The sequence below is a fragment of the Amphiura filiformis genome, chromosome 8, assembly GCF_039555335.1.
Source record: "Amphiura filiformis chromosome 8, Afil_fr2py, whole genome shotgun sequence".
NCBI classification, from domain to species: Eukaryota; Metazoa; Echinodermata; class Ophiuroidea; order Amphilepidida; family Amphiuridae; genus Amphiura; species Amphiura filiformis.
This window is the reverse complement of record NC_092635.1, coordinates 40,611,765-40,638,852: the sequence shown is the minus strand read 5'-3', so window position 1 is coordinate 40,638,852 and position 27,088 is coordinate 40,611,765. Positions and strand designations below refer to the sequence as shown.

At 35.7% G+C, this 27,088-nt stretch overlaps 1 protein-coding gene across 1 annotated transcript in view; it reads right to left on the bottom strand.

The window, feature by feature from the left end:
• Positions 1 to 27,088, bottom strand: part of LOC140159532 (uncharacterized) — an 85,913-nt gene that overhangs the window by 42,352 nt on the left and 16,473 nt on the right. The window contains exons 7-9 of the mRNA XM_072183022.1: positions 20,694 to 20,730; positions 18,052 to 18,087; positions 15,522 to 15,587 (exon numbers count right to left, since the gene is read on the bottom strand). Of these exons, the coding sequence (XP_072039123.1) occupies positions 15,522 to 15,587; positions 18,052 to 18,087; positions 20,694 to 20,730 (139 nt within the window). The remainder of the gene's footprint in view (positions 1 to 15,521; positions 15,588 to 18,051; positions 18,088 to 20,693; positions 20,731 to 27,088) is intronic.

Sequence of the window (27,088 nt, the reverse complement as noted above, 5' to 3'; positions counted from 1 at the left end):
TATGATTTTTATTTAGCTGAAAACAATAAAATGAACATTGCGTGCTAAAGGTGACAAATCATAACATTTATTTTCCTAGATAAGTCAAATTTGGTTGATCATATCATAATGTTCAATAACCTTGCAATAAATGTATTATAGAAGTGACTAAGAATTTATTGCTTTGATTCAATATATCCGAAATGCTGACTTGAAAGTGCAGCGCAACATGTCTTTCTTATACTGTGTCCCTATACAGTCTCTTTAAGGCAACTAACTCTTTCAAATCAAGATCGGAAAACCAGGTAGTGAGTGGTATTTATTCAGTAAGCTAAGGGTCAAAATGGCGGACTATAGAAATGTTATGAATCACGATACCCTTTTAAGCGAAAATACAACTTATTTAGTCAATGTCAGCATGGGGTCATCAGGTAAAATATTTTGCCAACATATTGAACTAACACCTCTGCTATTTAGCATTTCACAATATAACAGTAATGGAAAGAAAAGTACAAATGTTCGTTATCTTTCGGCACTTTAGATTTAGACAAATTGACACATAAGCATCAATCTCTTACACAAGACATACCCCACACTTGATTGTGACTTTTAAGTTAAGTATTGGAACTCTGCACTGCATGTGATGGCAGTGATGCTGAAGAGGGACTGATGTATATGTGAGCAATCGGGAAATTATTTCATTCTTTGGGTTTCATCTAAATGAATTGATTTGAAAAGGTCTATTTACTGAAGTATCAAACTCATTTCACTAGCTTATATTACAATGTATGCTTCATTACCACAGAGTTACAAAGTGTTCTCTAGGCATTGTTTGACCTTTATTAATTATCAGGATCAAAGTATACTAAATATAAGCCTAACCCCAAAGTAACAACACTTAAATGAAGTCAATTTATTCCACATGATTCCTAGCCGGCCGACCACCTGCCACACTTGGCACCTTAAGGCTGTAAGACGGGATATCAACCTGGGAACTCAATAACAGATTCAATGAAAACCTTCAATCCCTCTAAAACAGTGTTTCAACTAGCGAAAGGACATCATGGTGACTGGGTATATACTACATCCATCATGCACTACAGTCTCCACATTTCATCTCATGTCATTTGACTTCTGGCCATAACAGCTGAAGCATACGGAGTGCTAACTTGGTGTGGAGTACTAACTTGGGAATGTGAAATTGGTACACCAATGTGCCTTTCAAACACGCAAACACCCAACATGCACAACAAGATGGACCGTCCTGTTTCACACAGTTCAACTCAAAAAGATGAAGCTTGATAAGTTGCCTTTAACAAGAATAAAAGTCCGCTTTTGGCAAGAAGCATGAAAAAGTCTGAAAATGACTAGAATAGCCCAGAATAGACTGAAATTGCATAAATCTGGACAACAAAAAACCCAAATTCAGGCAAAAGCCTGAAAACTTACATCCCTGCTTTAAAAATCTTTTGGGCTACATTGTACAATAAAGTATTCCACAAGCAAATTGCGCTTTATTTCTGTGCATGACGCACCATTCTTACAAGAATCAGAGGGTGTCAGACAGTACATGTATTGATAAACCAAATGTACAATTCATCATACAACTGGGCCTTAATTGCAATTAACAAGGAATCTTGGGACACCGTTGTTTTTATTCCTAGATTTTCCTAGCTCAAATCCACACTAAGTTCTCCTAAGTCTGGCACAAAAACCTAGATAGAGGAACGTGATACAGGGTGTGTCACAAAGTCTTCATCGTACGCCTTTATTGTGGCTTTTAGTACACTGCATGAGTCTGTGTTTTGGGATGATTGTATAATTAAATATCCTAATAATCAAGCTTAAAACTAATTGATTGGCAATGATTTTAAGTAGGTGGGGTCAAACTCACACAACCTTGGATCAAATGCAAAGAAGTCAAGTTCAATAAGATTAAAATTGTGTCAAATTTATGAACAGCATTATTTTCAGGACTCAACTCAAACTTCAAAGAGCACATTGACACAATGTACAGATACTGAGTAAACAAAAAGTAAATACTCCCCATTTTGATTAAAATTATGAAATGAAATTTATATGCAATAAGAATAATATATGAGATGCGGAATTTGTGTATTATTCTTTTTTGTACCATAGGTTGCATATAGCCTATAGGGTGAGAAATACATATTCTGAACCCATCAGCGAGTCAGTCAGAAACATGCAAATACAAGACACTCTTGCAAAAAATGGACTATTCCAGTTGAACTCCATGTACCCTCTATGGAAGACACAACCTTAATCTTTTACACACAGAGTATGAATTTCAAATGGGGTACCTGAATGGATGACTCCATTTGAAATCTACACCCCCTGTGTGGGAGATTAAGGTCATGTCTTCCATGGGGTGTATGGATTTCAAGTGGAATAGCCCAATTTGATGAAATCTAATCACTGGGGGAAACTTGATGATAAAAATGATTTCTTTGATCATTCAGATGCCAAGATAATTAACCTCACACATTTCACCATCATGTGAAGGAAGCTCTACAGAGACAGACCCTGTAAAACCTAGCATTTGTGAGGTGTGGCATGCAAAATATAATTTTCTTGGTAAGAATTCAAAATGAAACCCACTGCTACATGATGAATCACCTAATACTTTGGATGAAAAGGCAATATTTTCATCAGATAAATGTGAAATATCAGGAACAGCAGTTTACTCCAACATCAAACCTCTGACGTATCTCTTTAAGCTTATGAACCTTATTCAAGCATATGTTGCGTAAAATTGTCTGAAACTGTCATGGGACATGAAATCCAGCAAAACGCAGGAAAACTATCATCCGTAAGTATTAATGCTTTAAGCAAGTTCAAAACAAGTACATTCATGTCAAATTGACGTCACACTTGCTTCGAAAAAATCGGGGCGAACTTAACAACTTTACAATGAGTAATAGGAATTCTCACATCACACACCCCTAATAAACAACACAAACAGTTTTATTTTTTTGACGTAACCTCCCGTGACTGAGATCACAATCTTGTCAAAAGGGCAAGCTTAATGCTCTGCGTGCTAGCCATAAGCTTCAACATAAAAAGTCCCAAGTTTTGAGATATTTTCTCAAAATATAAAGAGCTATCTAAAGAACCACTGAACCAATACAAGGCTTGTTTGTACTCATTTTAATGCATTTTTCATGTTGATTCCAATTATGGTAATGAAAATATACAATTCTGAATTTTTTTTAAAAACTTGTCGTCTGCAGTCGACACCCGCATGGAGAGAGTTAATGGATCACACCTTCATTTGAATTGCAGTTGAGTTTGTTTAGGACTAGGCAAACTATAAGATAGTCAATGATCAAATCCTCCTCAACATAACTAACATCAGATAAGCTTCCTTTCTTTACCCTCTCTCAGTCAATGTCATGTGCACTTCGGAAGATCCAAAACAAAAATTACATTTTTAAAATTTAAAAATGTTGTATTTTCACAAACATGTTTGGAATCTAAATGAAAAATGCCTTCAAATGAGTATAAACATGCCTATTATTGGTTCAGGGCTACTGAGATACATGTTTGCCTGGAAATAACCTTTTATATTTCAAAAATCACTGCAACGTGTGGGCTACATTCATTCATCCGGCCCTACAGCAGTATTTATCCTTGAATGTAGCAATATACGTGACATGAACAAGATGCGTATATAGCAGTCAGGCAAAAATCAATTTATTTCATATCTACTTCCAAATCCATTTTGAAAAGCTATCTATGTTGTGTTGATATTGTATCACATAATCAATCCAAAACGTGAGGCCAAAGTAGTCTTTAATATATATGATGTGTAAACAGAAATCAAAAACATATGATTCTATTGGAGAAGAAATTGCAGCTACTTTGATCACCTTCTTTGTGACCTACTTACTAAGACATGTTGAAAAACCATATATTAAAGCCACAATGTATGATTTTGGTCCAATTTTAAAACCACGTATACTTTGATCAGCTCGAAATCGGTGGGCCTTATAACTTCCGTGTATGAGACAAATTTACTATGTCCACTCTGTCTGTTATGATGTATTAAAAAAAAAAAAAAAAAGCAGTGATTTATAGTGCGCTACGCTTTGAGCACAACGCCTAGACGTTGATCCACCAAGCCTCAGCACACTTTACAGGTTGTCGCTGACCACTCGGCCCACATCATTCCACAAACCATTAAACAACAAATCAGGGACTCTGCTGCTTCAAGAGCGCACACCCTAGACATTCCACAAATAACCATCGCAACCAGGATCAGCTCCCCGAGTTTCGTTCGGGTTACAACAAGACAAATTAGCAGTGAGTTCCTAGTCCAGGGGAATTTCAAGCTAACTCAATTTTCTTTCCACATGAGCGTACTAGGCAGTTAGGCACCAAAGACTTCAAACCGAAGTCTTGATATCCTTGTGCGTAAACACAATGAATGCAACACTTTGTATGATTTGTAAGATGCATGTGACAGAAGGATCAACCCTCATGAATATGCAAGAATTCTCATTCCATACAAATTTTGCTATGTGTTCAAACCCCTGATTAAAATTGTATTAAAGGGGACCATGAGCTACATATGAAGAGCTTTGTTGCAAACCCCCTTACATCCTCTTGAGCAACTTTGAGAAAACTTCAAAAAATGATCAAAAAAATTACTGATATATGGGGGTTTGCAACAAAAGCAGTTTTTGGCGGGATGCTGGGGTAGGATGAGCATCCTGCCAAAAACTGCTTTTGTTGAAAACTTCCTTATATCAATGATTTTTTTGATAATTTTTTGATGTGTTCTCAAAATTGCTCAAGTGGATGTAAGGGGTTTTGAAATAAAGCTCTTCATATATCTAGTTTTACTAAATGCAGAATGGTTTAAAACAACTTGCTAACTAGGTAATGTTTTTAATGATATTTGAAATACAATGACACACTTTCAAAGCGACTAAAAAAGATTGACCTAACAATAAGCAACATCTGCCTTTCGTCTTTTGATTAATACTATGACTACATGGAGATATTAGTGTGTGTTCTAGTTAACTTGTTATGTTCTATTTTGTGCAGACTTAACCATAAGCTTCTGTTCAATCAAACGGCTTTGACAGGTCAAAGCCTGGATAAATAGATCGCATAAATATGGGACTGTAAATAGTATGAAAAACATGACGGTTGTTAGTGTTGGAATAAATATGCTTAGAGTTTGCATGTATGTTTATTTGTTGGTTGTTGTTGTTTATGTAGAACTATGTCAAGTTGTCATGTCAAATAGTACTGACATACAGGGTGTCCCTGAAAGAACTGTATCGCCTGGAACTTTTTTATTTTTATTATAAGGCATAAACCAAACATAACTAAATATGGTTGAGGAATATATCAGCTGTCACATTATTTTTTAATTTTGACAATTGAGCGCTCCGTTTTTAAAATAAAATTACGATACTACCTCATTTTCAATCCGTTCCACGGAGTCAAATATATATCAATGACAATAGATGCCTCACGCCCTGATGATGCGCAGTGATTAGCACTCCGAATACAGATCATCAATGTATTTGAATCCGTGGAAAGGTATGAAAAAGAGCGATTTTCGTAAAATTCTTATACTTTAAGAACGGTGTGGTCAATTGGCAAAATTCAAAAAGTATATGATAGCTGCTTTGTTCCTCATCCACTCCAGTAATTTAATTGTTTAGTTGTGGCATTAAAATACCCAAACAATTAAGTTTCCAATGATACAGTTCTTTCAGGGACACCCTGTAAGCCTGTCCTAATCAACTTATTAATTTTAACTACAAAGGGTCTTGTCAACCTGTCGAATGAGTTGACATTATCAAGCAGGCCGGATTCTTCCTTCCATTTGACAGCCAGATTTGACCATTCAACCAAAGAATGCTTCCCAACATAACCTTTGATCTATCTGGTGATTTCGTATAATCTGAATGCACAGAAAACATCAATGATGCTCTTCTTTTCCATTGACAGGCAGATTTGATCTGACCTCATGGTCATGATTCCTCCATTTCCAGAGATTTGGCATTCAACCAAATTCAAAGAGCCTGAGTCTCACTGCCATTTTTCAAAGAGCCTGACACTTCTTTTCTTTCAAAATGGGTCCACAACAGTCTACATAATGTCCATGTTGGGTTACAGGCAGTTGCAGCCCTATTATCAGCTTGTTTTGATCAACTGCTGCCCAAAGTGTTTTAGATTGTCAAAATCTGCCATGTTAGGCAACAGTTGCCTTGATTTACCAGCTAGTCTTTATCAAACAGCAGTAACAGTCATAAAAAATAGGAAAACTGATGTCCTTGACTTTTTTCATCATCCACTGCTATGCTATGGTTATATTGGGCTATTCCATTTAAAATCCACACTACTCCTGTGGACGATTTTGCAAATATCTTTCACAGTGGGAGTGTGAATTTCAAATGGAATGAACACATTAGGCAGCTCCATTTGAATTTTATATACCCTCTACAAAAGATTCAAATTGAATCTTCTACAGAGGGAGAATGAGTTTCAAATGCAGCTGCCTGATGTGTTCAATCCATTTGAAATTCATACTCCCCCTGTGGAAGATATTTACAAATTCTTCCACAGGGGGAGTGTGGATTTTAAATGGAATAGCCTATTTAGATATGCAATTGTCCAGGTGGATGTTATTGGAGGAAGGAAGATGTGGGGATAACTTCCTAATTAAGCCGCACATTCTCCACATGGAAACACTCTAATGACAACATTATTGACAGGCTTACTTTGACTCAAAAGGAATTCATCCTTAATAAGGTAGTACCCTCAAATAGATATTGATACCAATATCTGACACAGCATTGAGTTCACTTATTGCAAACATAAATATCAATGATGCAGTAAACCAACCAATTGAAATGGCAGCCATACTGGTGGACAGTCTAAGATGACAGAGAGACAGGTCTCTAGTTCGATTCCACAATCATTCGTACCGATCACCTGATTTATTGTATTATCATGAATATTACATTACATCATTACATTACATTACATACAAGGCATTTATAGGGCGCCATTTCATAAAGACCACGGCGCCAAGATGGAACACAAAATATTTGAAAGGCAAAATAAAACAGCAAAACTGAAACAAAGCCACCAGATTATTGTGGGAACAGGAAGGTTTTGAGACCTTTTTTGAAACTTGGCAGAGAAACAGCAGTACGGAGTTCAGATGGAAGTGAGTTCCAGAGTGCAGGTGCGGTGAGAGAAAAACTCTTGTCGAAAGCTGATTGCAGGCCTTTAGGGTTGAATTTTGGTACAGAGAGGCGTGTAGTGTCTGTTGCAGAACGCAAGCCGAGACGAGTTTGGTTGTACAATGAAATTGATTCAATGAGATAATTTGGTCCATATCCATGCAGACATTTGAACACATAGAGCATGATCTTATATAAAATTCTCTGCTTCACAGGGAGCCAATGAAGTTCTTGCAAATACTGGCTGGCATGGTCATACTTAGAAGCAGAGAAAATTAATTTTGCACTCCAGTTCTGCAAGCGTTGTAATTTCATGATGTAAGTTGCATTAGTTCCTGCTAATAGTACATTCCCATAGTCTAGGCGTGACAGCACAAGAGATCGAACAACATGGGTGCATGTTTCATTATCAAGAAAACGACGGATCCGAGTAATATTGCGTAAGTGATATGTGATGTTCTTTGACAGTGAAGTTATCTGCGGCAACATACTCATAACATCATCAAAGATAACGCCCAGGTTTCTGACACTAGTGGAGGGGTGGACGATGTCATCTCCAATGTGAAGGCATATATCAGGCATCTGGCGTTTGAAGTGAGGTGATGATATAACCAAGAATTCCGTTTTGTCGTTGTTTAATTTCAAGAAATTAAATGTCATCCATGTTCTGATTTCTTTGATACAAGATGTTATTGATGACAAAGCGGTTTCAATTGATGATGGGTTAGATGGCTCAAAACTACAGAAAATCTGTATATCGTCCGCGTACATGTGGTATGAAAGCGAGTGGTTTTTGATGATCCTGCCTATTGGAATTGTATACACTGTGAAACCTCGGGGCCCAAAATTGAGCCCTGAGGTAGTCCATATTGCCCCATGGAGGCCTCTTGGTGGACAGAATTGTATTTAAATGAGAATGAGTAATGTTGTATTGCATAAGGTCTACACTAAAATGACAGGTTCTAGTTATGAAAGCAGTTTGTGTCACAGCTTTGGTGCTATCTCATTGCTCACACACACCAAGGTACTATCTATCTTCTTGGTGTTGCTAGTGAAGGTCTGTTGACAATACATGAAGGACATTATGACTGAGGTTGTGGTTAATTACTAACTTAGCACTAAGATAAAATCAGACCAGAACCACAAACAAATGCATCAGGAAAAGATCTTAGTACTCCTAAATCTATAATCATGATAATGTTTGGTGAACTGCATACACTGGGGAAAAATCAAAAGAAACTTGTCTTTCATGGAAATAATTCAATTGCTATGCATAAAGTTTCATGTGATGTTTAGTGCTAGGACTAATCTGTGTTTGATCCAAGACCACAATTTACCACAATTGCATCAGCATCCACAGTTCAGAATCGGCTTAATATTGCATAAAAACATTGAAGACGAATCAACAGCCAACAGCATTGATTCTCTTCAACTTGTAATTAAAATCACAGCACTCGAAAGTCCCATCGGAGAAAGCGATTATGATGCCATTATAACTCACATTTTGGTGAGATAACTTCCTACTTTGATTAAACTGTGCTAAAAAGCAGTACAAGTAAATCTCCACTTCCTAATCAGTGAAAGGAGCTCACAACATAAAATTTGATCCTCACCTCAACCCAGTTTAATTTTTTTGTTCTATTGAAATTATTTTTTCTTTAAAGTAAAGTAATAAACTTTGGGTGCCTTATTTGAAGTTGAATACTATACCCTAGTGACAACAAGACCTACTAGTTTGTAGGCGTCCCCGTACTTGTATATTTTTTCATTAAACTGTGCCCTAGTGCTGGTATTAACTCTCTTGTTCCTAATCGAGACAGAAGGGTGCATGACCTAATTTCCCATAGCATCAACCCAGTTTGTAAAGCCTGAGCTTGGAGCCTCACAGCCTGCAATCATATTCATGTAACACTATATGTGGAGATGGGAATTGCTATACCAAAGCCAGACAGAAAGAAATCATATAAAACACAATGGTGAAAGTAGGGATCCAAAGACTAGAAGTAATAGACACTTCCAGGGATGCATCTGATGCTGTTGAACGAGTGAATAAAAAACTTGCAAAAGAACAATATTGGGCTTTCTCAAACTTTAAAATGAATCTTACAAACAAAAATATAACAGATCATCAATTTTGGTTAGATAAAATATATGAACACATTACTTAAGTGTTGCTAGAAATCTAGCAAAAATTGCATCACCATATTCAACTGTATGTCTCTCATCATATACAGGGTGTCCCTGAAAGAACTGTATCATGGGAAACTTAATTGTTTAGGTATTTTAACACCACAACTAAATTAACTGGCGTGGTTGAGGAAAGAATCAGCTATCATATACTTTTTGAATTTTGACAATTGAATAAAACGTTTCTGAAATGTAAGAACTTTATGAAACTTCCTTTCCCCGCATTCAAATATCAATCGATGATCTCCGTTTGGAGTGTTAATCACTGCGCATCATCAGCGCATGAGGCGTCTATAATTGTCATTGATAGATATTTGACTGTGGAACGGTTTGAAAATAAGGTAGTTTGGTAAACTGCTTTTATTTGAAAAACAGAGCAATCAAGTGTCAAAATTTAAACAAATGTGTGATAGCTGATATATTCCTCAACCAAATCGGTTATTTGGTTATGTTTGGTTTATGCCTTAAAATACCGAAAAAATTATGTTCCAGACGTTACAGTTTTTTCAGGGACACCCTGTAGTATTTAGCCATCAATCAATGCAATCCATTAATTTGATTTGAGACAAGATTCAATGAAGATTCTGAGGCAGCCAGATATGCAAATATACACACATGCTTGCTCTAATAAGCGAGGTGACTATTCCGTGCCTCATATTAAGTAACTTCTTGCCGTAACACATGTAATCATCTATCAATATCCGCAAGAAACTGTTCTGTTACTTCTCAGAAGAGTGTGCCATAATTAATTGACCCCAATGCTATCACCCCCAATAATGTCAAGGAATTTATTTAACAAGTACAATCACAGTAGATTTTCTATGACAGCCATGACGGAGAGACAAGTGTTCCCTAGCCAATCCTACACCTCTCCTCCCCAGCAAAAAGACGTCAGTTCGAGACTGAACTAAATGTGTCCTATTTTTCATTTTCAAACATGGTGAGAATCCTCTTGGGCAAAATAAATTGTCAAATTTTCACTTCATAGCATTGTATAACCCATTTAACAGATTAAATATTCTGAGCCCCCTGTCATCAAAATCTGACTTGTGTTTCCCGAGATATAATAACAGTCCTGTCGATGAGAGCAGTGGTATTCACAAGATGAACAGTCATATTTCAAAATAAATGTTATCGAAATTCAACTCATAGCTGCTAAATCACATTATATATGAATAGTGCTATTTCTAGACAAAAACCACAGCAAAAAAACCCTAAAGAGAACGCAAGTTTGACATTAAATAGACACTTCCGATTATGCCTCCTAATTTCTTTACAATCAACCGATTCTATGCCATAAGGAGAAATTAGATTGTATCTTGTATATACACTAGGATCTACAACATGCTCACCCATTAGGGCACAGTTCTTTAACCCCAATACATTTGTACATTCATTGAATAACCTTTGAAAATTTGGGGATAAAAACTCATACTCTGTAACTTAAGGTCAAATTTTGCACTATGGTTGTTTAATTGAGGTTATTGAACTATGCCACTGGGATGAAGCCATTGTGGTCCACAGTGATATTTCTAGCCTGACAGAGTGCCCTAGATATTGAGGACAGAGTCAACACAGCACCCTTCATTCTATAGGCTGACCAGGATGAGGATACACAGAGTAATGGATATGGATTGGTCTGTGGTTGAGTGGTTTACTTACACAAGTTGGGGATGGACATGTGTGGTCAATATGCAATCTTTCTTTCATTACATATTGGACATTTTAGCAAACATTATGACAGACTACTTGGCAGATTGGGACTGTCAAAAAAGTCTTGTGTAATAATGACCATCAAAACAATAATCCTTAACCCCCTGAGCACTACCTGCTGATCTAACATTGCCTCTGACTGGTCAATTACATGATATCTTCATTTTAATCACCAATCAGAATGGAGCTTTGCAAAATTTCACCCAAATTATTTTGTGTGGTGAAATTATTCTAACAATGTTGCTGATTGGTCCAATTGATAATGAAAACTTCGTTTTGACCAATCGGCAGGTAGTTCTCATGGGGTTAACATGCTTTTGGACGTATGTTGTGATAGAAACACATTTGAAAGTTTGAGAGAGAATAAAACCAAACAAACATTTTGGGACTACGGCCATTTTATGGGAACCAAATGCAACACTAGGTCAGAACATGCCAGAATATCCCAATATTTCCTGTGTACAGCAAGTAATGTCTACAAGGACATACATGCTATCCATGGCATATACATTTATAGCCAACAAATAGAAATGACCACAGAATAAAAGCTATTGAACAGACATGGAGGAAACCCAATGAAGCTGGCCCTAATTCCAGAATCCACAGACATCACATTCACTACATACTCATAATAAGAAAACTGAATTTGCAATCTTTCTTTCATTACATATTGGACATTTTAGCAAACATTATGACAGACCATTGATTGGGAATATTAAAAAGTCTAGTCGGGTGTAATACGGACGCTCAAAATAATGATCCCGAACATGCTTTCGGACACGTGTTGTGATAAAACTAGAGCTGGACAGCTGCTTAACAGATTGGGACTGTCAAAATTGTGTAATACTGACCCTCAATAGCATGATCTCTAACATGCTTTTGGACATATGTTGTGATAAAAAAAACCAAAGCTGGCCCAACTTCCAAAATCCACAGATTTCACATTTACTACATACTCATAATAACAAAACTGATCCGACAAAATAATTTCAAAGTTGACTGGTATTCTCCAGGGTGCCCTTGTCCCAATGCCTCAGGAGGTACTCACGAGTCTAGTCTCATGATGACCCTCAAAATAATGATGGCCAACATGCTTTATGAAACGTGTTGCGATAAAAAACAAAGCTAGACAGCTGGTTAGCAGATTGGGACTGTCAAAATGTCTTGTGTAACACTGACCCTCAATATCGTGATCCCAAACATGCTTTCCGACAAAAGGTTGTGATAAAAAAAAAAGCTGGCCCTACTTCCAAAATCCACAGATTTCACATTTACTACATACTCATAATAACAAAACTGATCCGACAAAATAATTTCAAAGTTGACTGGTATTCTCCAGGGTGCCCTTGTCCCAAAGCCTCAGGAGGTACTCACGAGTCTAGTCTCATGTATGACCCTCAAAATAATGATGCCCAACATGCTTTCGGACAATCCACAGACATCACATTCACTACATACTCATAATAAGAAAACTGAATTTGCAATCTTTCTTTCATTACATATTGGACATTTTAGCAAACATGTTGCGATAAAAAACAAAGCTAGACAGCTGGTTAGCAGATTGGGACTGTCAAAATGTCTTGTGTAACACTGACCCTCAATATCGTGATCCCTAACATGCTTTCCGACAAAAGGTCGTGATAAAAAAAAAAAAGCTGGCCCTACTTCCAAAATCCACAGATTTCACATTTACTACATACTCATAATAACAAAACTGATCCGACAAAATAATTTCAAAGTTGACTGGTATTCTCCAGGGTGCCCTTGTCCCAAAGCCTCGGGGGGTACTCACAAGTGTAGCAACAGAATTAATATTTCACCGATAAGCAAAGTAGATAGGAAAAGAGACAATTTCCACTGCAGGAAATTCAATTACAAAGTATGCCATACTCTCTGCTTTTTATTTTCATTTGGTGATCATACTACTGACCCCTTCCTTTATCACTATGGACCACAATCGCCTCATCCCAATGCCATAGTTCAATAACCTCAATTAAACAATCATAGAGCAAAATTTGACCTCAAGTTGCGGAGTATGAGTTTGTGTACCCAAACTTTTAAAGGTCATTCAATGAATATGCAACTGTATTAAGGTTAAAGAAATGTGCCTGGATAGATGAGCATGTTGTGGTACACCCGGGTTCAAAAGTGAACCAATTGAAAACTTGTTCTATACTATGTTAGAACTTCAGGAGTAGGCAGGACGTTCTGGAAAGAGCAAAAGTGATTCCTTGTAGTAAGACAGAACAAAATTGTATGACTTTAAAGATCAAAAACTACAATTGGTCATTTTTGATATAAAAAATATTCTTGTAATTTTTTCAGGATTACATTTTGCACATGATGGCATATAACTGGCAATTGTCATTTCTTATATAAATTAAAATCTACCAAAAATAATATAATTTGGGTGCACTTGAGGGTCAAAATTTCCCAAATTTGAACAACATTTGGTGTTCTCTCTCCGGCTTTGTTCGAAAACCCGCGTCAGTATTAAATTATCTTGTCAAACGAGTCTTGAAAACATGGAAAAACAGTGGCATGAACGAAGAGAATTAGGCTATATATAATAAACATAATTTTTCACCAGGTTCACCGTCGCAAATAATAAAGGAGATAATAATAAAGGAGACTAGTAGAAAAAGTAATCCTGCCTGAGAATTGAAACCCAGGACCTCAGGTTTACAAGACCTGTGCCTTAACCACTTGGCCACAGGAGCTTTGTGTTTAGCCTGGTTGGATACGAACCTATAAGCGGTCACTTAAACTTATCTCCTCCCCGCAAAAATGTTGAAAAGCTCCTCCACAATAGAGCCCACAGCAGATATATCCAAACGATTCAGACAAATTTTATAGTTATAAACGGACTTCCACTGCAAGAGGTTGTACTGCACTAATCCCTTCTAAGCTTTGATCACACAGACAAAATGGCCCATTCAACACACCTGATCTTCATCTTGTGATAAGCAAGCAAACTTTGCAAGTATGTGTACGATTTGAAGCCAGATAACTCGTAAAAGAAACCATGCAAGACACTATCTCGATCTGCAAGACACTGACTCGATCTGTGCTTCAAAAGAAGAAAACCCAGCAAAACAATGTTGTTCCAAGAATACAGCAAGCCTATCAGCCACACATATATCTTAATTAGCTCCTTATATTGCCTGTAAAATCTAGTATGAAGATTTCAAGACCACCTCGTCATAAAACAAGAAAAATTCTCATAAAATTAACAAGGAAGGGGTACTATGTTGCTTTTATACAAGCTGAATCTGACAACTTGACACTGTGCAGGAGACCATAATACGAAGAAAGATTCTTTCAAATGAATACAGCAAGCCTATCAGCCACACAGACAGATAATGACATCTTAATTAGTTCCTTATATTGCCTGTAAAATCTAGTATGAAGAATTCAAGACCACCTCGTCGTAAAACAAGAACATTTCTCATAAAATTAAAGCTTTTAACAAGAAAGAGGTACCATGTTGCTATTATATATGCTGAATCTGACAACGTGACACTGTGCTATTATATATGCTGAATCTGACAACGTGGCACTCTGCAGGAGACCACAATACGAAGAAAGATTCTTTCAAAGATCTACTAAAACGTTATATATGCATAGAAAATCTAGCTATATTCACAGATAGCCCAGATAGTAATTGAACTTGTTTGAAGTTTTTAAAAAAAGGTTTTATTGTAAGAATATTTTCCAAAATGTTAGTCTTTCCTTCATCACCTGGTATACCTTCATCATAGCAAGACTCACTCATCTTATTCTTGAATGTTAAACCCTGAATAACTAACCAGAAGGGTCCTCTGCAGGAATATCTTATTTCTAATCACATATAATATCTTTATAATCTCAAAACTCTATAAACACAAATTTGTTGACTGGTAAAATTACCAAACAACTTACTCTTCATGTTTCTGTTCTTAAAATCAATGCTCAATTTGTTGGCATAAATTTGGCAAGTTTGTCATTATGAATGCCAGCTGAATGGAAGACATAATCTTAATCTTCCACACAGGGGGTGTAGATTTCAAACATAGTCACCAATTCAGATAACCCCATTTGAAATTCATACACTGAGTGGAAGACTAAAGCCATGTCTTCCACAGGGGGTGTATGGATTTCAACTGGAATAGCTCATTTTTACGCTACCAAATTATAATTATGACATACAGCCATACTTTTATTTTTTATTTTTATTTCAGACATATTTAAAGAGGGTAGCCAAGATCAGTGATCCAGCACTGCTTTACACAAGGGCCCTCTGTGAACACTGCTAAAAACTCTTGTGAGATTTGATTTGAGAGAAGGGGGTCTTTATATGTTCTATTATCTAAAACTCAATATAATTCCTTAAATACAAGCGTTTCATTTGAGTCAAAATACCACACAACTTACTCATCATCATGTTCCAGTATAGAACCCTGGGTGTGGATTGGAAGAAGGGGTCTTCTAGAGAAAGGTCTGCAATGCATAAAGAAGGTCATGCAATATGGATGTGTCACAGAAAATATCTATCACATAAATAGAAGATATCAAAAGCCAAACAAAAGTAAACCAAACACACCAACAGAATAAATAAATATAAGATTTAAAAATAAATAAATAAATAAATAAATAAATAAATAAATAAATAAATAAATAAATAAATAAATAAATAAATAAATAAATAAATAAATAAATAAATAAATAAATAAATAAATAAATAAATAAATAAATAAATAAATAAATAAAAATAAAATAGATATGAATAAAAGAAAAAAATAAATAAGTAAATTAGTAATAGATAAATAAATAAATAAATAGCATTCAGATAAATAAATAATCAATACATATAAATAGAAGCAATAAATAAAATAAATAAATAAATAAATAAATAAATAAATAAATAAATAAATAGCAACCTGATAAATAAAAAATAATAAATGCAAATAGAAACAAATAAATAAATAAATAAATAAATAAATAAATAAATAAATAAATAAATAAATAAACAAACATCAAGAGTTAAACATGAAAATTAACTTGAAATAAAATGTGAAAATATACAATGTTAAAACCAGAATGCTATGCAAAATTGTGCAGAAATATTTGTGTGCCAATTGATTTTACAAATTTGAAATCAAGAAGCTGGCACCAGTCTAATTCTCTTGCTCTTTCAATTCAATAATTTATTATGTCCATTTGCCCCAAGCTCCCTTGTTCCAAACTTAAAACTATGAAGCAAACACCGCATCATTTTTTGGTTTATTTTTGCTTTATTTTCCTTTTGCAATTTTTGAAATCAAGTTTGTTGATTGGTTTTTTGTTTGATATGGTTCCAATGCTTTTGTTTTTGAGCAATAAATTTAGTGTCTCTAATGTCACTCTGAGTGAAACTTGCACTCCTACACATTTGAATCTTGTCTGTTCACCTTATTAAACAAAACAGCAAGAAACATTTTGCTCTTGATATCATGTGCTGGACTAAAACATTAATTCTGGTATGCTCAGCTCAAGCATATGTCACTTCCAGAAAATGTCATGAATCAAAATGATGTAGTACCAATTTCTCTCATACTTCCATAATTATACAAACCAAACAAACTAACAAATAAAAAGCTTTTTTCAAGCCTGAGTTTGTAGATCACAGCATTTCTGGTTTAAATCTGATCTGGTTATAACCAGATCTTACTTCAGAGACTCAATCAGATAGACACATCACACAAAATTGCTACAAGCAACGATAAGCTATAGCAGAAAATCCCACTGCTTACAAGTGAAATAACATTGCACTATGCAGCTAAACACACACACTGCAAGCAAAAGCATATAGATAGACACACAAATGGCAAGCTGGTAGGAAGACCATCACATAGACATGAAGAGCCTGACTACGGATCCGATCAATTACTTACAAATAGGTATTTGTTTTAGTTTTAAAGGTATGCTATACATATCCATTTTCACAATATAATGCACTGAGCCTACAATGTTTTGGAACTTGATATGCAAGAGTACATACTGTTTACAATAAAGTAGGAAAGAAAAAGCATTATCCAAAGTTGGATGTATTAACAATAAGGACACAAGGGATCCACAAAGTCTTAAAAAATTAGACTGTTTTTGAATTGGCATGATTCAGCCATAGATGATAGCGTATATAACCTTGATACTGTTAATCATGTAAAATTAAATCGTAAAATAAAAACGAACCTGAGGTCAAGATTTTTATATTTTGATTAAAAACAAATAGTGACTTTGGTTTCTTTTTTATTTCATATTTTTATTTAACCTGATTATCGATCCCATCTACAGTGCCAATCGTGCCAATTAATAGAATGGTCTCTAGGTGATGAAGTCGGAAGGGAATCAAACACATTTGAAATCAAATCACAAGTATATAATCAAAAGGTCAACTTAAAAGTCGAAACTTCAAGGCATGAAATAACTATTTCTGATGCACTAGTGAGCTTTATTTTGTATACAATTTTGAAAGAAACTTAAGGGAAGTGAGGGTGCAAATCCATAACATCAAATTGGGTAAATAAATCTCACAACTATGCAATCTGGTCAAAATGAACCACGATGACAATAGGATCATTTTCTGCAGGCTTTCTCCATCAGGCTATATATACAACGACACAAAGTAATACAATTCATGCAATAGTGAAAAACATTAAAGCCATGCACAGCAACTACACAAGAAATGTGCAATCTAAAGAGATAACAGCAGCAAATCTACAAATGATAGGAAAAGCATGAGAGGCACTACAAAAAACACCAAACTAGATATTATTGTTTTCAAACTCTATATTAATAGTTTCTTATTAATTGTAGGAATACTGGGGATTAGGCATCAGCTCCATAACTGATTAGTAGAACTAACTCTGTTTAAAAACACATTTAGTCAGAATTAGTCTGTGTTCATTTTAGATCACAAATCTACCTGATTCTGCGTGTGCTGTGGAAGAGGAAGTCTAACCTGGATGGGTTTGAGAAAAAACACAACAAAAACACAAACCATGCACAATTAACACAACATACAACCACTGTGATGCTTGCATTATCATACTAACAACAAACAGGCTGGCTATTTAGCGAGGATATTATATCTAATAGGCTTTACATTTTATACAGGACTTTAGCAAACAGGTATGGGAATGTTTTTCCTTTCATACAATTCTGGAGGCAATTTAAACTTTGCAATGCATCTTTGCACATTATAACCTTAGCAGGTAACAGAGAATCGCAACATCTTCATAAAGGCACCAGTTAATTCAAAGGCCTGGGTTTGGGTCCCACCGCTGCCACCATGTTCAAATGTGAGTAGCACAGCTGGTATTGGCATTAAAAACTTCATTAGTTGAATGACTACATGTTACACTGATGCTCAAAGTTCTAAATGTTATACTTATGCTCAAAGCTCTAAATGTTATACTTATGCTCCAAACTAGAAATCTCAGTTCAATCTTTAAGCATAACCTAGTACCGTATATAAAGGCAAGCATGAGGCAACTTGATGGCAGGTGGTAAACACAAAGGCACTATGAAACATTAGATAATTTGGTATAACTAATCCAGTACTTGTCATAAGCTTAGCTATGAGGCACCACATGGGTACCAACTGTGGCATGACATGAAGGAGTCTGTCTGTGCTGAAATTGCAATTATAACAGCTTAGTTTCTGCATAGCATGAAATGTTCGTGTGCATGAAAACTTTGTGAATTTCGCAAGAGAAGATGATTTGAGAAATTTGAATATACCATTTTGAATACCTGATGTTTTTTAGATTCAAAGATTAATTCCAATACTGTTAATTAAATCACCACCATTCATTATTTCACCTATTCCATCAGAGTAACTTATAATATTTTAAGTTGGTTCAAAATTGTTTCAATATATCCCTATTTATTCGTTATCATTTATTTTACAAATTTATAGGAACACCCAAGTTAAGAACTGTCCAAACTAATCAAATCTTAACATCCATCAAGAATAATGACTTGACTACTATACTATATCCACATTGGTTAATGATTGGTTAGATGTCAAAATACTTTTGCATTCCAAGTTCCTCATTTATATTTGTCATTATTTGTGATACCCAATCTCCCATATAACACTTAACATGAACATTTGACATATCCAACACTTGCTACCCTGTTGCAAGATGTAAATTTCCTTTCCTATTTACAGGCACGAGTGGTAATTATACTTTGGCACTTACAATTAGTACCGTCTACTTGAATCAAGTGCATTGGACTTATTCATCTTTTTGGATCAATTAGAGCAGGAGAGAATGTACTTATGTCCTAGACATCACATTTCCTAAAGTGATTTTAAACTTATCCATTACCCAGAGTTACATCTCATGCACACATATAAATTAATGCGATGAAAATGCCATAATGTTGACAGTTTCCTAACAAATTGTTAAGAAGCTTGATCCTATCCTTAGCCACCATCATCTCCACATCAGGGTTTTCCCATTGTCACAACACTGTTCTCAGTCACTACTTCAAAACCCAAATGGCAGCACCCTGTCAGAACTAGCAGTCTAGCTGCATTCTATTGTTCCAAACAATGGAAACTGGGAATAACCGCTACTTCATCCAGGATGCCGGCAGTCAGGTTTTGAAGTTATCCCTTATGTGCGTATTAATAATGTAATCCTGCACCTTGCTAGGTCCTGCAAATGGCACATGCAGGCACCTTTTGTGGAATAGGTCCTGCAAATGGCATATGCAGGGAACTTTTGTAGAATAGGTCCTGCAAATGGCACAAGCAGGGACCTTTCATAGAATAGGTTCTGCAAATGGCATATGCAGGGACCCTTCATGGAATAGGTCCTGTAAATGGCCTATGCACTGACCTTGTGGAAAGTATCTATTTCATGGCAAAGTTCTCTGATGATCTATATGTACCGTACACTCAAACAAATCCACACTAATTCAAATTCTAATCCATACTGTATAAAGGGTATTCAACAGTATTGTGCCTATACTAGTATTAATGCCTATACTAGTATTAATGTTATGGTCATGAGCGTAGCAGCAATGCAGCTTTCTAAATTGTTTATTTGTAGCTAGACTATATTATAAGAATATATGGGAGCGAGTAAAATTCTGACAATGTTATTGAAATCATCTAAATAAGTTTTCTATACAACGGACGACAAGTATTAAACACAACAAAAACAGCAAATTTCAACCATACTATTCCTGGCTTATCAGAATCACCTAAAATCAATGTGATTTTCATGTATCCTCTGTAACCATAGCAAATGCAGTTTTGACAAACTCTCCGCTTAGTTCATTGACCTTTGATAAAACTGTGATTTGTCGCTGACCTTACACTGGGCATTTCCAGTTGCAATCCATACACCCCCTATGAAAGACATGACCTTAATCTTCCACACAGGGAGTGTGAATTTCAAATGGGGTTACCTGAATGGGTGACACCATTTGAAATATACACCCCCTGTGTAGGAGATTAAGGTCATGTCTTCCATAGGGGGTGTAGCGATTGCAACTGGAATAGCCAAAAGACAATGTTTTGTTACATGTGATTATGTTCCTGATACCTACCTTCGAGGCTCAAACATAGACGCACTGCGCTGTTGTCCTGCAGCAGAAAAAACAAAACAGAATACAAATTAGAGGTTATTACCGAACTAAAATGAAATGACATTAGACATATTTATAGAAAGAACAGGTTTTCTGCAAGAGGCAAACATTTTGTTACCAAGCATATATATAAATCCTAACTAACACTTGTGCGAATTCACATAAACTTATCAGTCACATATTATGCAAAACACACTTAGGGTAGGTGCTGGGGCCAACTGTATGCACACCATTCTATAGCAATCCACAAGTTATGAGACTTAAAGGTTCAACAAAATATAGTAACTATTATTGAAGACCAAATTTAAAAAGACTAGTTTGCATATGACGTCCTGTCAACAAGACCAAAAATGCTGTACTGCGCAGGTCAGCAACCAATCACATCACGCCTTTGCTCTGATTTCAGATGCAAACTAGTCTTTTTAATTCAGTCTTCAAATATAATTGAGCATACATTATGATTGCCTATGACACATAATTCCAAACCACTACAGACTTTGAAATATGCATTTTAAAAATGGAAGTTTCAAAATTGTAACATCACATTAATAAACATCTTAACAAGACTTGAGAAGAAGGTAATCGTTAACCATCCAACCTAATAAAGCTGATGAATTTTACACTCATTCACAACTTAATATCATCCTTAATTCTGCATTTTCATATATCAAACAAAATGACTCCAATACAATGTAGGTCAGCGCAAATCACTTTTCAAAGAATTTTACCTGTCTTGTTTGCAAATAGCCCCATCCTGGAATTCCTCTTAAAGAAACCAGTAAAAGAGCTCCTACATTCAGCAATAAATCCCATGGCCTTGAAATGCAGCTCTCGCTTTAACACTGCCTATTCACAAGCAGCATATTGGTAACACTAAACTTCAAATCCACCATGGTGTTGATCCACTCAACAACAACAACGAAAAACAAAGTTCCACCCTGTATTCCTTCTTGGTAATCCAACATGAATTATGTTCCACCCATAAGTTGCATGTAAGCAAAATGAAATCTTAAATCATGCACCGCCTCATTTAAAACCCACTTGACATTGCCCACCTCAAGTTTCAAAATGTTACAAAAAGGGCAAACAACTATTAATATCCCACTCTATCTCGCTCTTTCATCGTCGGGGAAGTAGCCCATTTCTGGTTTTATACCCTCGCACAAAATGGATTACAGCCACTGAGCGTATCCCCTACTACAACATCACAAGTCGTTCACATTAGTACGACTGTAGCAACAACAACGATAACATCCCTTTAAAACCACAAAGATGTACATGCTACCAAGGACATTTGGTCATGTTTAATTCAACATGAGCACTTTATAGAGGGTAATAACCGTCACATTTCATTGACATAAACATTTGACATTTTCAGACATGGCGCTACAGATGTACAATATTTTTACGCATGAAACTGGGTTTTTGAAGCAGCTGCTGTATTCTTCCTCCCATGTGATACAAAAGTGCCAACATCCAAATTTATTAACCGGACATTTCCTTCTACCATCTGCTTACTGTTAGCTGTCAATTCCGGAAGATCTACATAATCATATTCCTTCTTTAGTTCTGCAAGTTCAGGCTGCAATGTTTGTACTACCTATGCTGTACCTCTAGAATATCTTGTACCTATGCTGTACCACTAGATTCAAAATGTGGTTATATTCTCTTTATACATCTGTTTAAACCATCCATACTGTACTACTACAGTACCCACAAAACCACAATGAGTATTATAAGTGGTACAGCTATACTATTTATCTACATGTGTATTCAGTATGTCCCCAATGTTGATTTACATGAGGTACTACAGAGCCACTATGATCATAGATATGCAAGAACTCTTGCGCACCCAAAGAGTACAGACAACATTTCACATGGGGTGGTTTATGCAACGTATAGGCCTCCAACTTGAACTACAGGAGAAATCTGAATGTATAATATTTACTAATTTGTTAGGAGAGACAAATTTCCTCTCTACTTTAAGGGAACAAGCACTTATTAGAGTTTGACATTTTACTATTAGTGCTGTCAAGTATAAGACCTTGATGGATGGGCTAATGTTCAGTCACATAACTCAACTTATTAACACTCCGCAAGTTATGAGTGTACTTAGCACATGAGTTAAAAATGTTGACATTCTTATCAACTTAATTGAAATTCCATTCTCCGCAAAATGTAACGTGTCACTCAAAACTGGCAAAATGAAATTGAATCAAAATTACCTTATATTGTAAAATCTGTCTATTTTAGTGTAAAAGGAAGTAAGAAAGATAAAGCGGAATATATGAGAAGACAGAGCACAAATGAGTTGTGAGAGACGAGAGAATAACGGTGAGAGAAAGAGGGTGAGAGGGTACAACTAGATAGGAAGAAGGCAATGGAACTATTTTAATGAGGTATGTTCATGGTTTAACATGAGTTCATACACAGGACAACTACAGAGCTATTTTTACCACCAAAATGTTAACTGCACACTGAGCAACCCACTTATTAACTACAATATGAATCTGCAAAAAGCCATGTAGCACAGTTATTAAACAAAACTAGATCTAATTCACTAACTCCGCAAAATGACTTCACTTTGGGAAGTCAATTACTTTTGTTTATTCAATGATTGCTTTTTAGATATTGTCAATCCCGTTGTCAATCTCTGTGACCTAAATTTCAAGAGACGGTTTGCTGCATTTCTGCACATGATCATCCCATCTCCAAAGACCCTTGTGAATCACTACCATCAACACACCAGACCAATTGGCTGTTCCACTTGAAATCCACACATCCCCTACTGAACACAATATCTTAATCTTCCACACAGGGAGTGTGAATTTCAAATGGGGTACCTGAATGGGTGACTCCATTTGAAATCTACACTCCCTGTGTGTGAGATTAAGGTTATGTCTTCAATAGGGGGGTGTATGGATTTTAACTGGGATAGCCCAATTCCATAACAGATATACATATTTTCTTGGTCATACTACGGTAGAACAAACTGCCTGGGGCTTGATATTAGTAATAATTCCTTGTAAAATTGAAGAGATATCCGCAAACCAGTAGATATGTTGATCCTGTTAATGGTGGGATATTCTTAGCATTTACTTAACACTGAGACACAGTTATAAACATGAACTCACTGTTGCTAACCTATTTTTTGAAATTCAAAGGTGTTCTTCCTGCAATTTCTGATAAAAATATATAGGCCTATAGCGAAGCAATAAAATAAACCAGTATTTCTAGATTTTTTAATTTCTGATTGTTAACATGCACAATATTACTATCAGTCAAGAGTTAATATTTTGCCTCCAAAACTGACCATGATTTATTTTAAAACAGAAATATAATATGCTGAAAATCAACTTCCTTCACTGAATCAGATCTGTTTTCCCATTTTTCCCCATTTAATATTTCTTTGTTTTTGTAAGAGTATTTTTCCAGAATCCAAAAATATGCATCGTCTAGTGTTACCAATAAATACAAATAGATTTGTTTATACTTGCTATTTAATATGCTTTATGAAAATCGTGAATATTATTAAAACTATGAAACTGTAATCTTTAAAAAAAAACCCAGATATATGGCCTACACTAGCTTCAGAGAAGTGTGGCACTCTTTTGCTCCGATTGACACAAGCACCCTGTTAATGAGGGACATACAAAGAGCTTTGTGTTCCCTTCATGAGTGCTGCTTGTTGTTATGATCGTCAGGCAATTGAATCAGCCAATCAGAACCCCACTTCCGTGTTTACACAGTGTACGGTCTCAAAATGTAAACAAGTGCTGTTTTTCTCTGCCAGCTAGTGTAATACATCCCACAATCATTCAGCATTCATGGATGCAGATCTACCAGTACCCTACTCCACATAATATCAAATAACCATCATATTGCCAGGATCTGCTCCCTGAGTTTTCATGTACATACTCAAGAACTCAGCACAGAACTTCAAACTAGCTCATGAGACCAACTTGAAAAGCTTAAACATGGCCATAGACACCTAGCATTCAAAACTTCCAAGTCTATCACCTTATTGACTGAGATGATTTGACTGCTTCCATGATTCAACCTTTACAAAACCAAAAGTTGTGGGGTAAAAAAGTGCAAGTTTTCCTATTTTGGGTTCCTATTTTTCCAACCACTAATCAAAGAAAAGTATGACACAAAATCATCTCACTCATCACATGCTTACTATATTGCATCCTCTTTTATTTTTACCCCGTCATGACACTTCTCTTGAGGCGGCCCACTTTCCGTTGTCCATTTGATAATGAACCGCCTGACTACTTCCTAACCTAAAGAACACTTCCACCATGCCGGTGTGTAATTCACCAGACCACAAAAAAAGTGTGACAGGTTACACGGCTGATTCACTGGAAAACTTCCAAACAAACGCTGACTGACCGACCATCAGCCATCAGTGAATCATAACATTAGTGTGATCGCCATGACAATTACAGTGAAGATGATTCAATTTGCTTTATACCCCAAAACAGATAATGTTCAATTAATCTCAGCTGCTTAGTGTTAGCCATCACAGTGATAGACACAAATTTCTATATGACACCTAGCAAAACATGTGATATTCATGCTTTGCTAGGGGCCATATAGGTTGTGTTTATAGTAGGCATTATATGATATAACTTTCTATTATATTCTTTATAATAACAGATAACACACCCGAATGTAAATAAACTTTTTTCGTGAGCGCAATATACCGTATTCATTCCATTAACCACCCATGCCCCTATAAGCGTCCACCCAGTGTCTTTACAACAAGCAAAATGTGATATTTATTAGTTTGTTAACTGCCCATGCATATCTGAATCATGACATGGTCCGCATCATATGACACACTGATGTGATGATGGATGAATATTTTGGCACTTATTTACATATTGTTGGCCTAAACAAAGCAAAATAATAAGTACCCACCCAAAATGACTTTGTTAAGCACACAGGGCGGTTAATGGGACGAATACGTTACCTACGTTTTCATGATTTAATAGAAATATAATAATCCTGAATTAGGTCAATTGGGAGTTGTATGAAAACTGTCAAATTGCATTAAATATCATCATATTTGAGCCAGCTCATACACCATAAATAACTTCTTTCATAATTTTTCCTAATGAAAACAAGACAATGTACATGTACTAAAATGATTTATGCAGACACCCTACACAAACAAACAATGTCCATGCGGATCTGCACATCATGCAAGCAAACTGCGTAAAGGAAAATGTCTTATTATTCACAATGACCACCTTACAAATCGTGCATCGTCATTAACTTCTAAATACATACCGACGACATCATCATATTTGAGCCAGCTCAGACACCATAAATAACTTCTTTCATAATTTTTCATAATGAAAACAAGACTCTGCATTGTGCACGAACAAACAATGTCCATACACCTATCTGCACATCATGTAAGCAAGCAGCATCCATTGATATATTCCTCGCTTCCAAAATCAAACCGTTTCGATTATTCACAATGCCCTCCTAACAACTCATGAACCGTCATTAACTTCTAAATACATACCGACAACTTAAGAATTTAATAGAAATTTAATAATCTTGCATTAGGTCCAATTAGGAGTTGCATCAAACTTGTCAATCTATATCAAACGTCATCATATGAGCCACGTCATACACCATAAGTAGACCTTTCTTAACCACTATTTTGTGCTTACGTACAACTTATGATGATTGAATCATTGTCAAGTTGCTGTTGCACAGAAGTTGTCACATATATTAACCTTCAGATATTATTCCTTTAACACAGACATTAATGCAGAGTAACAGTGCACATATGCAGTGCAATAGGTGAATTTCTGATGAAATATATCCAAAACAAGATTTCTTAAACAGGACTGTCGAAAAGATTTTCCTCAACATCAGGCATGAGAATACATTTCAATGAAAAAAAAGACAAATTCTAAACAATCAAGGAAAAAGTGTGTGAAATGTGGCAAAAAAATGCTCAAAACAGGCTAAAAAGAAATTTGGGCACCCCAAAAAGAAATTCCTTTTAAAAAGGAAAATTCTCATGCCTGCAACATGCACATCGCAATGAACACAAACCAACTCTATCCATTCTTGCTTCTTTCTTTAGATAATACCAAGATAAATATATTAGTATCTTGTGATCAACAAGAAAGAATAAGTAAGAAACCTTATAATAAGAAAATTAAGTCTTAATAAGAAATAAGAAAAATTTGCCCATTCTGTCAAAACTGCCTTCATGAAATCCCTTCATTATTCTTGGCTCTTTTCTTAAGTCCAACCTACCACAAGAAACCCTAGGCATGGAAACGTGCCAGCTTTTACTGACCATTTGTCATTCAATATTAGAACAG